Source organism: Sus scrofa, chromosome 12 (assembly GCF_000003025.6).
Source record: "Sus scrofa isolate TJ Tabasco breed Duroc chromosome 12, Sscrofa11.1, whole genome shotgun sequence".
NCBI lineage: Eukaryota > Metazoa > Chordata > Mammalia > Artiodactyla > Suidae > Sus > Sus scrofa.
This window is the reverse complement of record NC_010454.4, coordinates 21,173,276-21,185,244: the sequence shown is the minus strand read 5'-3', so window position 1 is coordinate 21,185,244 and position 11,969 is coordinate 21,173,276. Positions and strand designations below refer to the sequence as shown.

Below are 11,969 nucleotides of genomic sequence, written 5' to 3'. Positions count from 1 at the left end.
CAGCATCAGTGACGAGTAGAGAAAGTCATGTTTGCAAGGGCCAGTGAATGAGGCTTTATTGGCCAGTTAACAAAGAGCGCCACTCTGAGGCAGCGGGGACCACCAGAAACATCCGCAAAGAGAGCCACTAGCCCACCGTAAGGAGAGTTGACATTTCTAAGAGGTGGGAGTTAGGGCGCCCCCTGCAGCATCAGAGCGCACTGGGGACAGCCCACCTCCTGGCACTGCTGGTGGCCCTGCTTGCCCGCTGGGCTGGCCCTGCTCCCGCGGTGGCCACCGAACTGCTCTCCACCTGAGGAGGCACCAGCCACCCAGCTCCCGTCCCTCCAGGATCCAGCGACGCGGAGGGACTTCAGAAGCGGCCCTGGGGACAAGGCATGCCAGGCACACAGACCGTGCAGGGCACGCCGACCGGGCGGGGTGCACTGGAGGAGGACGCACTCTGGGACAGGAAGCAGTGGAGCATGGGTTACAAGGCAGCCTGCAGGAGAAAGGCCCGTGGGAAGGATTAGAAAAAGCAGCTCCGCTTGGGAACCAGTCCCGGCAATGCTCTCCCCTCCCCCAAGCCTCTCAATCGCACCCACTGCCCGCCTTCTCCACTCCATTTTCCCCTGTCCTAACCTCATCCTCTTCCACCATGACCCCAGCAGCTTCCTCCCCGGTCTCCCCCACCCACTCTTGCCCCTCCTACCCATCCTCAGCTTCGTGGCCAGAGTGATCTACAAACAGCCATATCAGCCTTTCCCCCCACCACCGCCCCCACCAGCCCCAAAACCTCAGTGGCTTCCATTTTTGCCAGGAGGAAGCCTCCTCCAACTCAACTGTCACATCCTCCCTGGAGCCTCCCCTGATCTCAGTGTCAAATTCCCCTATGGGACCATGTACCGCCTTCCAGAGTGATCTGTCATTATTCTATTCTCTGGTGGGCTGCCTTCCCCCCTAAGCAGTGATTTCAGCAGCTATGTATGGATGCCCACCCTGCTTCCCTAGCCTCCAGTGGGCCCTTAACAAGAATGTGTGGAATAAGATAAATTCATCAATTAATATAGAAGGAATACATGACAAAAGGAAAAAGAATGATCTCAGAGAACTAATGGGTGTGAGCTCAAAACAAGAAACGACCCACTGGCATTAGACGGAGGCCAAACAGCCCAGAGACTGCGATGGGCATCCAGCCTAGAATGTGTTTTATTTGGCTGGCACTGTATTTTTTTTTAATTGGTTGAAGATAGTTAAAGAATCAGGAGAACTTAACATTGAAAAGAAATCCCAGAGTTCCCGCTGTGGCACAACAGGATCAGTGACATCTCTGCAGTGCCCAGAAGTTTGATTCCCAGGCCGGTGTGTGGGTTAAAAGGATCCGGTGTTGCCCACAGCTATGGTGTAAGCCGAAACTGCGGCTCAGATCTGATCCCTGGCCCAGGAACTCCATATGCCGCAGGGCAGCCAGGAAAGAAGAGGGAAAAAAGAGAAAAGAAATCCAGATTCCCAGCTTCCCTGAATAAGAAGAAGATCCGGGGCAGTCCTGGATCTGCATCTCATGTAGAAATGACCCTGAGCGGAGGCGGCACCACCCTTGCTGGACAAGGCATAGCTCCCTGCTTCTCCAGTGTCGCACCGCGACTTATGTCACTCATGCGTGTTAACGGCCTGATCCTTGAAAAACATCTGACTTTGCAACTCTTGCCCTGGAGGACAAGATGCTCAATGACAGAGCAACGAGGCGGAATGTCTACCTAGAATCAGCGCACCAGGTACCCAAGGCTCAGAGGTATCCTGCACCCAGACAGCCACCACACCCTGCTACTCGCTTCTCCCTGTAACGCGGCTGGGGTCAGATGCCGCCACTGCCCTGGTTCAGACCGTCCCCATTGTTGATTACCTTGACCATGACCAGGGCCTCCTGATCAGCTCCCCCCAGCTCCTCCTCCCTCTCTCTACTCAGCCCTTCTTGCTGCCATCTGTGCCATCTTCCTGGAAAGCTGCTTTGAGCTGTTACTGACTCCGTCAAGAAATATTTACCAAACACCTGCTATGTACCAGAGGCAGGGGATAAAAATATTTTCTATTGTCTCCGAGTTCCAGACGTTTACCGTCTAGTAAGGGAGCCAGGCATTTCCCCTTCAAAAAAAGCAAGGCCTCCCAGTTGCCCGTAAAGTCGAGCCCCGCCTCCCCAATGTGGCCCTCATGGTTCCCCACTGAACGGGGCTCGCCTGATCTTTTCTGCCTCCTCTCCCACCACAGCTCATCACGTGAAGGTGCCGAGTCCTCCCATGTGCCCAAACCAGCCCCCAACCCCGATCTCCAGTTGCCGGTCTCTCTCCCTAAGCAGATGGAAAAAACTTGAGAACAGGTGCCTTATCATCTTCCCCCTCAGAGTCCCCCATGGCACCTGGCACATGCTGAGCCCTTGGAGTCTGTTGACTGGAACTAGAACAGAATTGTCCCAATGGGCCAGGTTTGGGATGGCAGCTGAATACCCACCTGGCTTCTTCGGATCATCCCAGCTTCCTGACCCCCTCCTAGTCATGGCAGGGTTCTATCTTATGGGTAGATCTGTTGCTTCCTATAAGCTGCACCAAACTCCGCCCATGCCACCTACTTGCAGTCCTCGCTCTCCAGCAGCCCCCGGTACGTGTTGATCTCACACTCCAGCCGGGCCCGCACATCCAGCAGCACCTGGTACTCCTGGTTCTGACGCTCCAGGTCAGCCCGGATCTCCGCCAGCTGAGCCTCCACGTTGCCGATCAGGCCCTGCACCTGGGCCAGCTGCGAGCTGTAGCGGGCCTCCGTCTCCGTCAGCGTGTTCTCCAGAGAGTCCCTCTACGGCAAAAGGAAAGACAAGACGACTGTGAAGAGTGGACCTATTTTCCGTGGCCTGGCTCAGAAAGAACCAGGAAGCAGCCACTGTGGGAAACAGTATGGAAGTGTCTCAAAACATTAAAAATAGAACTACCATATGACCCACCAATTCCACTCCTGTGTATATATTGGAAGGAAACAGAAATACTAATTCAGAAAGATATACTCACCCCAGTGTTCACGGCAGCACTATTCACAGTAGCCAAGATATGGAAACAACCTAACTGTCCATTACAGATCAAGGGTTTAAAAAGATATGGTACATATACACAATGGAATACGACTCAGCCATAAAAAAGAATGAAATTTGGCCATTTGCAGCAACATGGATGGACTTGGAGGGCATTAAGCTGAGTGAAATAAGTCAGAGAAAGACAATTACTCTCTGATGTCACTTATATGTGGGATCTAAAAAGTAAAACAAACTAGTGGTTACCAGTGGGGAGAAAGTAAAGGGGAGGGAAAGGATGATTATAGGATTATATGATTATATGAAATGATTATAGGATTATATGAAAGCATGTGTATGAAACTTTTGAAAATGGCAACTTTTGAAAATGAAACTTTTGAAAATGGCAAAGCACTATATGATTTAAAGGATCTTTCATTCAATTGAAAAAAAGAAGAGGAAGAGCCAAGTCTCTCTTCGGGATTGGGAATGAGCCCCCCCTACCTGAGTCACTGAGCCTGTAGGAAGGGCCTGCTACACTGAAGCCCAGAAAGGTCAAGTGACCTGTTCAAGGTTAAACAGCTGGGAAGTGACAGCCCAGGGTTTGAGCCCGCATTCATCCTAACTCCCTTATTCCTTCTTCAGGCTTGGTCCTGGGGTTCACCAGGCTCCTCCACACATACACCCACCATAGCATCACTGAGGTCAGTGGGCTTCAACCCCGGCTGCATGTTAGAATCACGTGGGAGCGTCTAAAAAACACCCATGCCCAGGCCCCACTTCCAGAGACTCTGATTTAATTCACACATGGAGGAGCCGGGCATGGATGTTTTGGGGGGTTTTGGAGTGTTGTTGTTGTCATTTGGTTTTTTAGGACTGCACCCGCAGCATGGGGAGGTTCCCAGGCTAGGGGTCTAATCGGAGCTGTGGCCACCAGCCTCCACCACAGCCACAACACCACCAAATCCGAGCCACGTCTGTGACCCACACCACGGTTCATGGCAACACCAGATCCTTAACCCACTGAGCAGGGAAGGAATCAAACCTGCATCCTCATGGATACTAGTCAGATCTGTTTCTGCTGAGCCACGATAGGAACTCCATGGAGAATTTTTTAAAGCTCCACAGGTAGGGTCTAGAAGCTTAGGTTTGGAAGAGCAACCTAAGCAGAGAACGAGCCTTCTTGGGGACTGGCATTTAACCCACAGCAGATTTGAAAAGTGACCCATTGATCTCTGAGCTGGGTCTTGGGAGGAATCTCCCTCCAGGAGAGGTCGGCTGGACAGGCAAGCATGGTGGCTGAATCCGGACCTCCTCCCCCTCCCCCTCCCCCATTCCTCTCCCCTCCCCTCTCCTCCTCCTCCTCTTCCTCCCTAGATGCCTCCACTTACACTCACTGATGCCTGGGACCCAGAGCTGGGGGAAAGGTGCCCACCCCTCGCACTCACCAGGCTATGCTGAGCCTGCAGCTCAATCTCCAGCATGTTGACTGTTCGTCTCAGATCAATGGCGTCCGACTGGTAGCTCTGAAGCTGCTCAGAGCTGGTGGCCACCTGCTGGTTAAGCTCTTCCATCTGCAATGGGAGAGACAGGAGAAGGTTGGGAGTGCCTCTCAGGGACCCTGGGGAGGCCAGTCCCCCTGCGAGAGGCCCACCTGCATGGTGAACCACTCCTCCACATCCCTGCGGTTGGACTCCACCAGAGCCTCATATTGACAACGCATCTCTTCCAGCACCCTGTTCAGGTCCACGGGGGGCGCGGCGTCTACCTCGATGTTCAGGCGGTCCCCAAGCTGTCCCTGGAGGGCACCAACTTCCTGGAAAGACACAAGAGCACCAGGCTAGTGTGAAGTCACACGATTGTGGCTCACCTCCCCAGGGAGGTGCGAAGAGATGGAACAAAGGATGCTAAAGACCTCTACATTAGAGGGGCCCTGTGTGGACTCTGTGGTATCCAGTGGTCTGCCAGCTCCACGGGGACACCGCTGGGATGGGAGGGGCTTCCTGTCACTTTGGCAGAAACCAAGAGCAAGCAGCATGAGAGCTTGTTTGTTCCATGGGGATTAAGATGGGAAATCTGTGCTCTGTCTTCCTGACCCCATCCCCACCCCCAGCCTGCATTCAGCTGGGAAGGAAGGCAGCAGAAGCCCGGCATCAGTTGGTTCAAGGCCCACATTAGGGCAGCCACCTCCCAGGCTTGGCTGCCAAGGAGAGAAAGTGGTTGCTGAGGCTGCCGACTGTGTGAGACCTCATTAGTGGCTTCCTGGGCCAGTTCCCAGTTTTCTGATTTAGCTGGTCTGAGTCAGGTCCCCGCGGGCGCTCCGCAAGTATGTGGTGACTGATAGTTACTGAGATGGCCTCTTAAGCCTAAGGAAACCCAGCCAAGATTCAGAGGCCCTTTGCTCAAATCCCAAATCAAGAGGGTGAGAGTCAACCCAGGGAAGCAGAGAGAAAAAACAAAACAAAAAACCCGGGGCTCAGGTGGGCTTGGCAGCACCCAGGCACCTGAATGGAGGGATTTCTCTCTAAGGACCTGCAAGAAAGAAGAAAAAATCAGAAAGAAGAGGGTTGATGTGTGGCTCTTGGATTACGTGTACTTATGTGTGAATGGAAGAAAAGAAGAGGCACGAGGATGAGGGGAGAACAAGGAAGAAAAGCACCGCAGTTCCCGCTCTCCCGAGAAACCATGGGGTCACCCAGCCGTCCAGCCTGGCAGCAACAGACGGGCCATCCCGCACCACTTCCGGAAAGCAACCTCTCTGGTCTTTGTGCACCGCCCCGCCCCTGCTCTGCGGGTCTCGCGAGAAAAGCAAGTCACCACAAGCACCTGGTTGTCTCGCGAGGCCAAGAAATGCGGAAGGGAAGGGCCTGCGCCTTTCTCACCAGCCAAGGGACCCGTGACCGCATTTCCTTCTCACCGCAGCCTCGTTGATACAGGCAGCCCCATTTTACAGATAAGGAAGTCCAGAAAGGTGGACTAAGTTGGGCACAGTGACAGAAAGGATATGGGGCAGGCCCAGGAATTTCCACAAATACCTACCCAACGCCCACCCCAATCCCCATCGCCCCGTTCTTCCCACTCTGCTCCCCAGGGCCGGACGCCGGGCCTCACCTCCTCGTGGTTCTTCTTGAGGCACATCAGCTCCTCTTTCAGGGACTCCACCTGCATCTCCAGGTCAGCCTTGCACAGCGTCAGCTCGTCCAGGATCCGGCGCAGGCCGTTGGTATCAGCCTCCACCAGCTGCCGCATGGCCAGCTCCGTCTCGTACCTGTTCAAGGACAAGGTCAGCTCTGGGGCGACACTGAGTACCTAACTCAGGGAAGACCTTGGGCTACTGGAGCTTTTCCCAGCTGTCTGTGAAATTAAAGTAACGCTGCCCCCAAGCATGTGAGGGCAGAAGGACCCGCCCCGGTTTCTCGCCCCAGGCCCTGGCCAAACTCACTTGGTCCTGAAATCGTCAGCCGCCAGCTTGGCGTTATCCATATGCACGATCGTCCTGGCATTCTCTGCCCTGGTGCACAGAATCTGGGGGCCACAGCACACAGAGGGCTCAGCCCCAGACAAGAAGAAGGAAAAAGAACCCGGATACAGAGAAGCCAATAGCTAGAGTAGCTTAGCAGTCCCATATAGCCATCCCTACAGAAGCCCCTGGAACTCTGGGTGACATTCAGTGAACTGCTAGTCCTTAGGTTTATTTTTTAAACGTCCATGTTTTCATAAATCTGCCCCATTTTGGATGCCATGAGCAACATGGAAAGAAATGCCTTTGTTAAGTCTGAATTCATTCAGGTGACAGTTAGAAGGGTCTTTTATTTTTTTTAGGGTTTTTTTTTATTAAAGTATAGTTGATTTATCATGTTGGGTCGATTTCTGCTGTTCAGCAACCTGACCCAGTCATACATACATTTAAATTTCTATTATCTTCTATCGTGTTCGATCGCAAGTGATTGGATATAGTTCCTTGTGGTGTAGAGCAGAGCCTTACTGCCTATCTATTCTAAATGTAATAGTTTGCATCTACTAACCCCAGACTCCTAGTCCATTGCACTCCTTCTCCCTTACCCTTGGCAACCACAAGTCTGTTCTCTATGTCTGTGAGTCTGTTTCTCTTCCGTAGATAGGTTCACCTGTGCCATATTTTAGATTCCACATGTAAATGATATCCTATGGTATTTGTCTTTTCTTTCTGACTTACTTCACTTCGTATGAGAATCTCTAATTACAACCATGTTGCTGCAAATGGCATCATTTTGTTCATTTTTATGGCTGGTCTTGAACAAGCACTCACATTTACCAGAAACATACCATGGACCAGGGACTGTGCCTGCACTTGGCCTGCATCAACCCATGGAAGTTTCTGCACAGAAGGACCCTTATTTTCCCCATTTCACAAATGAGAAAACTGAAGCCCAGGAACGGGACCTCCCAGAGTCATGTAATGAATCAGTGACCGAACGGGGACTAGATCCCAGGCCTCTTTCCATGTTAGATCTCCAGCTGAGCGCTCGGATTATGAGATGATCCCACGCCCCAGGGAAGTCTCATTTCCCCGAACACAGCTTAATAAATTAATGTTTCAGATCCGGATGACCAGCTATTCAGGTCACCTTTTCCCAGGGAGTCTGTTGCCACTTGCCCTCACCTTCTGCTGCAGCTCCTCGATGGTCCTGAAATAAGAGTGGTAGTTAGAACTCAAGGTGGGCACTTGAGACTGGGAGGCCTCTTGGATTTTGCTCTCCAGCTCCGCATTGTCCTGCTCCAGCTGCCGCACCTTCTCCAGGTATTTGGCCAGCCGGTCGTTCAGGAACTGCAGGGTCTCCTTCTCGTTGCCATTGAAGGAGCCTTCGTGGTACCCGCCGTAGGTACCCACGGAGCTGTAGCTACCCACGGAGCTGTAGCTACCCAAGGAGCTGGAGATGCCACTGATCAGGTGGCAGCTGCTGGGCCGGCAGGAGCCAGCCATGTAGACCTTGGAGAGGCAGCTGGCTGGCCGGTAGGTGGTGGGCATGCAGAGGGAGGGCACACACGTCATGGGCTGGCAGACGTAACCCAGGCACAGCTCTGGCCGGCAGCTCGTGCTGCTGGAACAGACGGATGAGGGCCGGGGGCAGCTCTTGATGGAGGCGGGGGAGCACTTAGCCGTCATGGTGGGGAAGCTGCCACTACTTCGACCACAGCTACCTGAGGTGCCAGTGCTGCCAACTCCATTCTGCTCGGGCCTTTTTATACCCTTGGCGTGAGGGGGCTGAGGCTAGAAAATCATCATAGAGGGGGGTTGATGTTACTACCTGGTCCCAGAGGAAGCTGCTCATTAATTTATAATTTGGTTTCCAATAAGGAGTTCCTGTTGTCATAAAAGATGCCAAGCTTGTCATTTGCCTAACGCAGGACTCCAGGCGCCGGTCATTGATCACCAGGACACAGCTTCAGGACACAGCTTCAAAGGACCAGCTCCATGCCGGGGGTCTCATTACCAGGGCGGGGCTGCCAGGCCTGGCCCTTTGCCACCAATGACCTTGCCCCCTGCGCCACCACCCCCATCCAGAAGAGCCCTGAGAAAGGCCGCAGTTTCGTGGGGCAGCGGCCCCTCCTTTTAATGAGAGCATCTGCCCTGTGGGAAGAGGCCTGGCCTCTGAGGGAGAAAATGTGTGGGTGGCAGAAGCTGCACTGATCCTGGCGGGGGTGTATACCCAGGGAGGGAGGAGAAAGAGCCTCGGCGCCCTCCTCCTCCCCCTCCCTGGGGGAAGAACATTATATGAGGGAGGAGAGCACCAAGTCAAGGCACAACGACAGCCTAAGAATCAGGACATCCTTTCAGCCAGATGCACCTGAGTGAGGACAGGTGAGGGACCCCGTCTTGGGAAAGGAGGTCAAGGTCCTGAGCATCTCTGTGAGCAGGTGCTGGTCTTGACCTTCTCCGGATGCTCCCCTTGGTTTTCTTTGGGGAGCAGGTGAGAACAGGCTCTGCTCTCACGCTCTGCAGTGGGGCGCTCACTTGGGGACCACGGAGACCAGAACCCGAGTGAATCAGCCCCCCAGTGAGTGAAGCCAGGAGACCAGGAGCAGGTGCCTCCAATTACAAAAGCCCTTAGGCACCTCCCAAGAAAGCAGCAGGAGAGACCATTGGGTTTTTGGTTCCGCCTGTGATACTTGTAGACTCATACATTTCGCGCTTCGTATGTGTGTGGTATAGAACCACGTTTTATTCAAGCATCTTCTCAGTATAATATTGAAGTTTCAGTGAAGTGTGAGTACTTGTCTTATCTTTCATATGTTTCTAGAGGAGTCGGTGAAAGGGTAGGGAAGGAAAATGCCACCCGGCCCTGCTCCCTGAAATGCATTGCTGAAGAAAAATCGAGACAGACTAAGCTGTGTGACCTTGGGAAAGTCACTTGATCTCTCTGGGCTTCAGTTTCTTCTTGCAAAATTGAAAGGGTTAGAGTACCTCAGCTCTCAGTTTGACTTCCTGCAACAGCCAGTCGCAGTTTCTGAGTCTGGATTAACTGCTTGGAGAAGACAGTGGTATTGGGCAGGAGGGTTGATGCAAATAGCAGCTACGTGGAATGAGACCCATCAGACCAGCCTTCAAAATCATCACCAGCACTTACTCAGTGTATCCAAGTGCCAGGTACTGTGCTGGGTTCCTGGCATTAAATTGCCCATTTAATCCTCACCCAAATAGCAGAAGATACAGGTATACCTCGGAGAGACTGCAGGTTCAAGTTCCAGACCATGACAGACAAGCAAATATCCCAATTAAGCCAGTCACATGAATTTTTAGGTTTCTCAGTGAATATAAAATTATATTTACACTATGCCATAGACTCTGGGGTATTCCATATCATTATGTCTTTTTTAAATGTACACACCTTAATTTTAAAATACTTTATTGCTAAAAAAAAAAAAAATGCTAACCATCATCTGAGCCTTCAGAAAGTCCTAGCAGTAACAGCAAAGATCACTGATCACAGATACCATAACAAATATAATAAAAATGAATACGTTTGTGAGAATTACCAAGAATGTGACACAGAAACACAAAGTGAGCAAATGCTGCCAGAAAAAATGACACTCATAGACTTGCTCGATGCAGAGTCGCCACAAACCAGGGTTCCTGCCGTGGCTCAGCGATAATAATCCTGACTAGTATCCTAAGGATGCAGGTTTGATCCCTGGCCTTGCTCAGTGGGTTAAGGATCCGGCACTGCCATGAGCTGTGGTATAGATCACAGACACTCAGATGCCGCATTGCTGTGGCTGAGGTGTAGGCCAGCAGCTGTAGCTCCGATTCAACCCCTAGCCTGGGAATTTCCATATGCCAGGTATGGCCCTAAAAATCAAAAATAAAATATAAAGTAAAACAAAATAAATAACGTAAAATAGGAACAGAGAGTAAAAAATAGTTCTTTATTTTTAAAATGGCAAATTAAATTCAATTTTTTAAATGATAAATTTAAGTTCAGAAAAATATAAAATAAATAATATAAAATAGGAACAGAGAACAAAAAATAGTTCTTTATTTTAAAAAATGATAAAGTTCAGAAGAAGAGAAAAAAAGCTATAACTAAGGAATAGCCAAAATATAACATAGGGATCAGATGGTGCCATGGTCTATGTCAGAGCTGCCCTGAGCCCCCAAGCTCCCAGCTGCCTTTGTCAAAAGGCCCTCCGCCTAGTGAAGGGACTCGCAATACTGGCTCCATGTGGGAATCACTTAGAGAGCTTTTAAAAAGCCCAAAGCAAGGCCATATCCCAGACCACATAAATCAGGATTTCTGGGGGTCTGACCAGGCATGCAGATTTTTAAAAATTCTCCAGGTCATTCCAATGAGCAGCCAAGGCTGAGAACCTCAGGCCAAATGGAAACAGTGTTATAATTAAAAAGCACCAGCAAATGGAGTAAATACTCATTAAAGGCAGGGCCATGCAGGATCTGATTAGCTCCATCGTGAAGAGAATTAGGATGGGTTTGAAAGAGGCTTGTACCATAGAGAAGCTGTAAAGGGGAGTTCCCGTCATGGCTCGGTGGTAATGAATCCAACTAGCATCCATGAGGATGCAGGTTTGATCCCTGGCCTCACTCGATACGTTAAATATCTGGTGTTGCCATGAGCTATGGTGTAGGTCGCAGATTCAGCTTGGATCCCACATTGCTGTGGCTGTGGCGTAGGCAGGCAGCTGTAGCTCCAGTTAAAACGCCAGCCTGGGAAATTCCATGTGCGACAGGTGTGGCCCTAGAAAGACAGAAGAAGAAAAAAAAAAGATGCTGTAAAGGAGCTCTCCTAGTGGCTCAGTGGGTTAAGGACCCATCATTATTTCTTAGAGGATGCACATTCCATCCCTGGCCTCTGAGTTAAGGATCCGATGTTGCTTCAAGCTTCAGCATAGGTCACAAATGTTGCTCGGGTCTGGCATTGCTGTTGTTGTGGCGTAGGCTTCAGCTGCAGCTCTGATTCCACCCTTAGCCCAGGAACTTCCCTATGCCGCAAGTGCAGCCGTAAAAAGGAAAAAAAAAATGCCCTAAAGAGAAAGAGTATGGCGTATGGGAAAGAGTTAACTGGAGCCCACAAAATCAAGTGAGCACCCACATGCTTCTTGCTGACAGCAGCTTCCCCCACGGACTTTGAGTCAGAATTCACTATGAAGTTATGTACCTGCAGAGCCACTGTGGCTGGCCTGGTTTACTCCCGGCACTGCTGCTTGGAAAGAAACCCGAAATGAAACCCAGGGCAGGAGAGCAGTGGGTGCCCAGCCTCAGAGTCATCCCGGCAGCAGCCGGAGTGGAGTTAATGATAGTGATCAGTTTTCAGATGCTCAGCATGTGCTTGTAAAGCGTCAGGACCTGACAGTGCAGTAAGTACACGTCCTCTATTTCACTGATGGGGAAACTGAGGCTCTGGAAGGGACCTGGTGTAAAACTCCACAACAGGCAGTAAGT

At 51.2% G+C, this 11,969-nt stretch overlaps 1 protein-coding gene across 1 annotated transcript; it reads right to left on the bottom strand.

Annotated features, from left to right (window-relative positions):
- Window positions 231-8,261, bottom strand: KRT32 (keratin 32). Its single transcript, XM_003131433.4, is given in 8 exon segments — window positions 231-426; window positions 429-481; window positions 2,603-2,823; window positions 4,480-4,605; window positions 4,686-4,847; window positions 6,143-6,299; window positions 6,474-6,556; window positions 7,674-8,261. Coding segments are annotated over 8 exon segments (1,380 nt in total). The 5' UTR covers window positions 8,178-8,261; the 3' UTR covers window positions 231-352.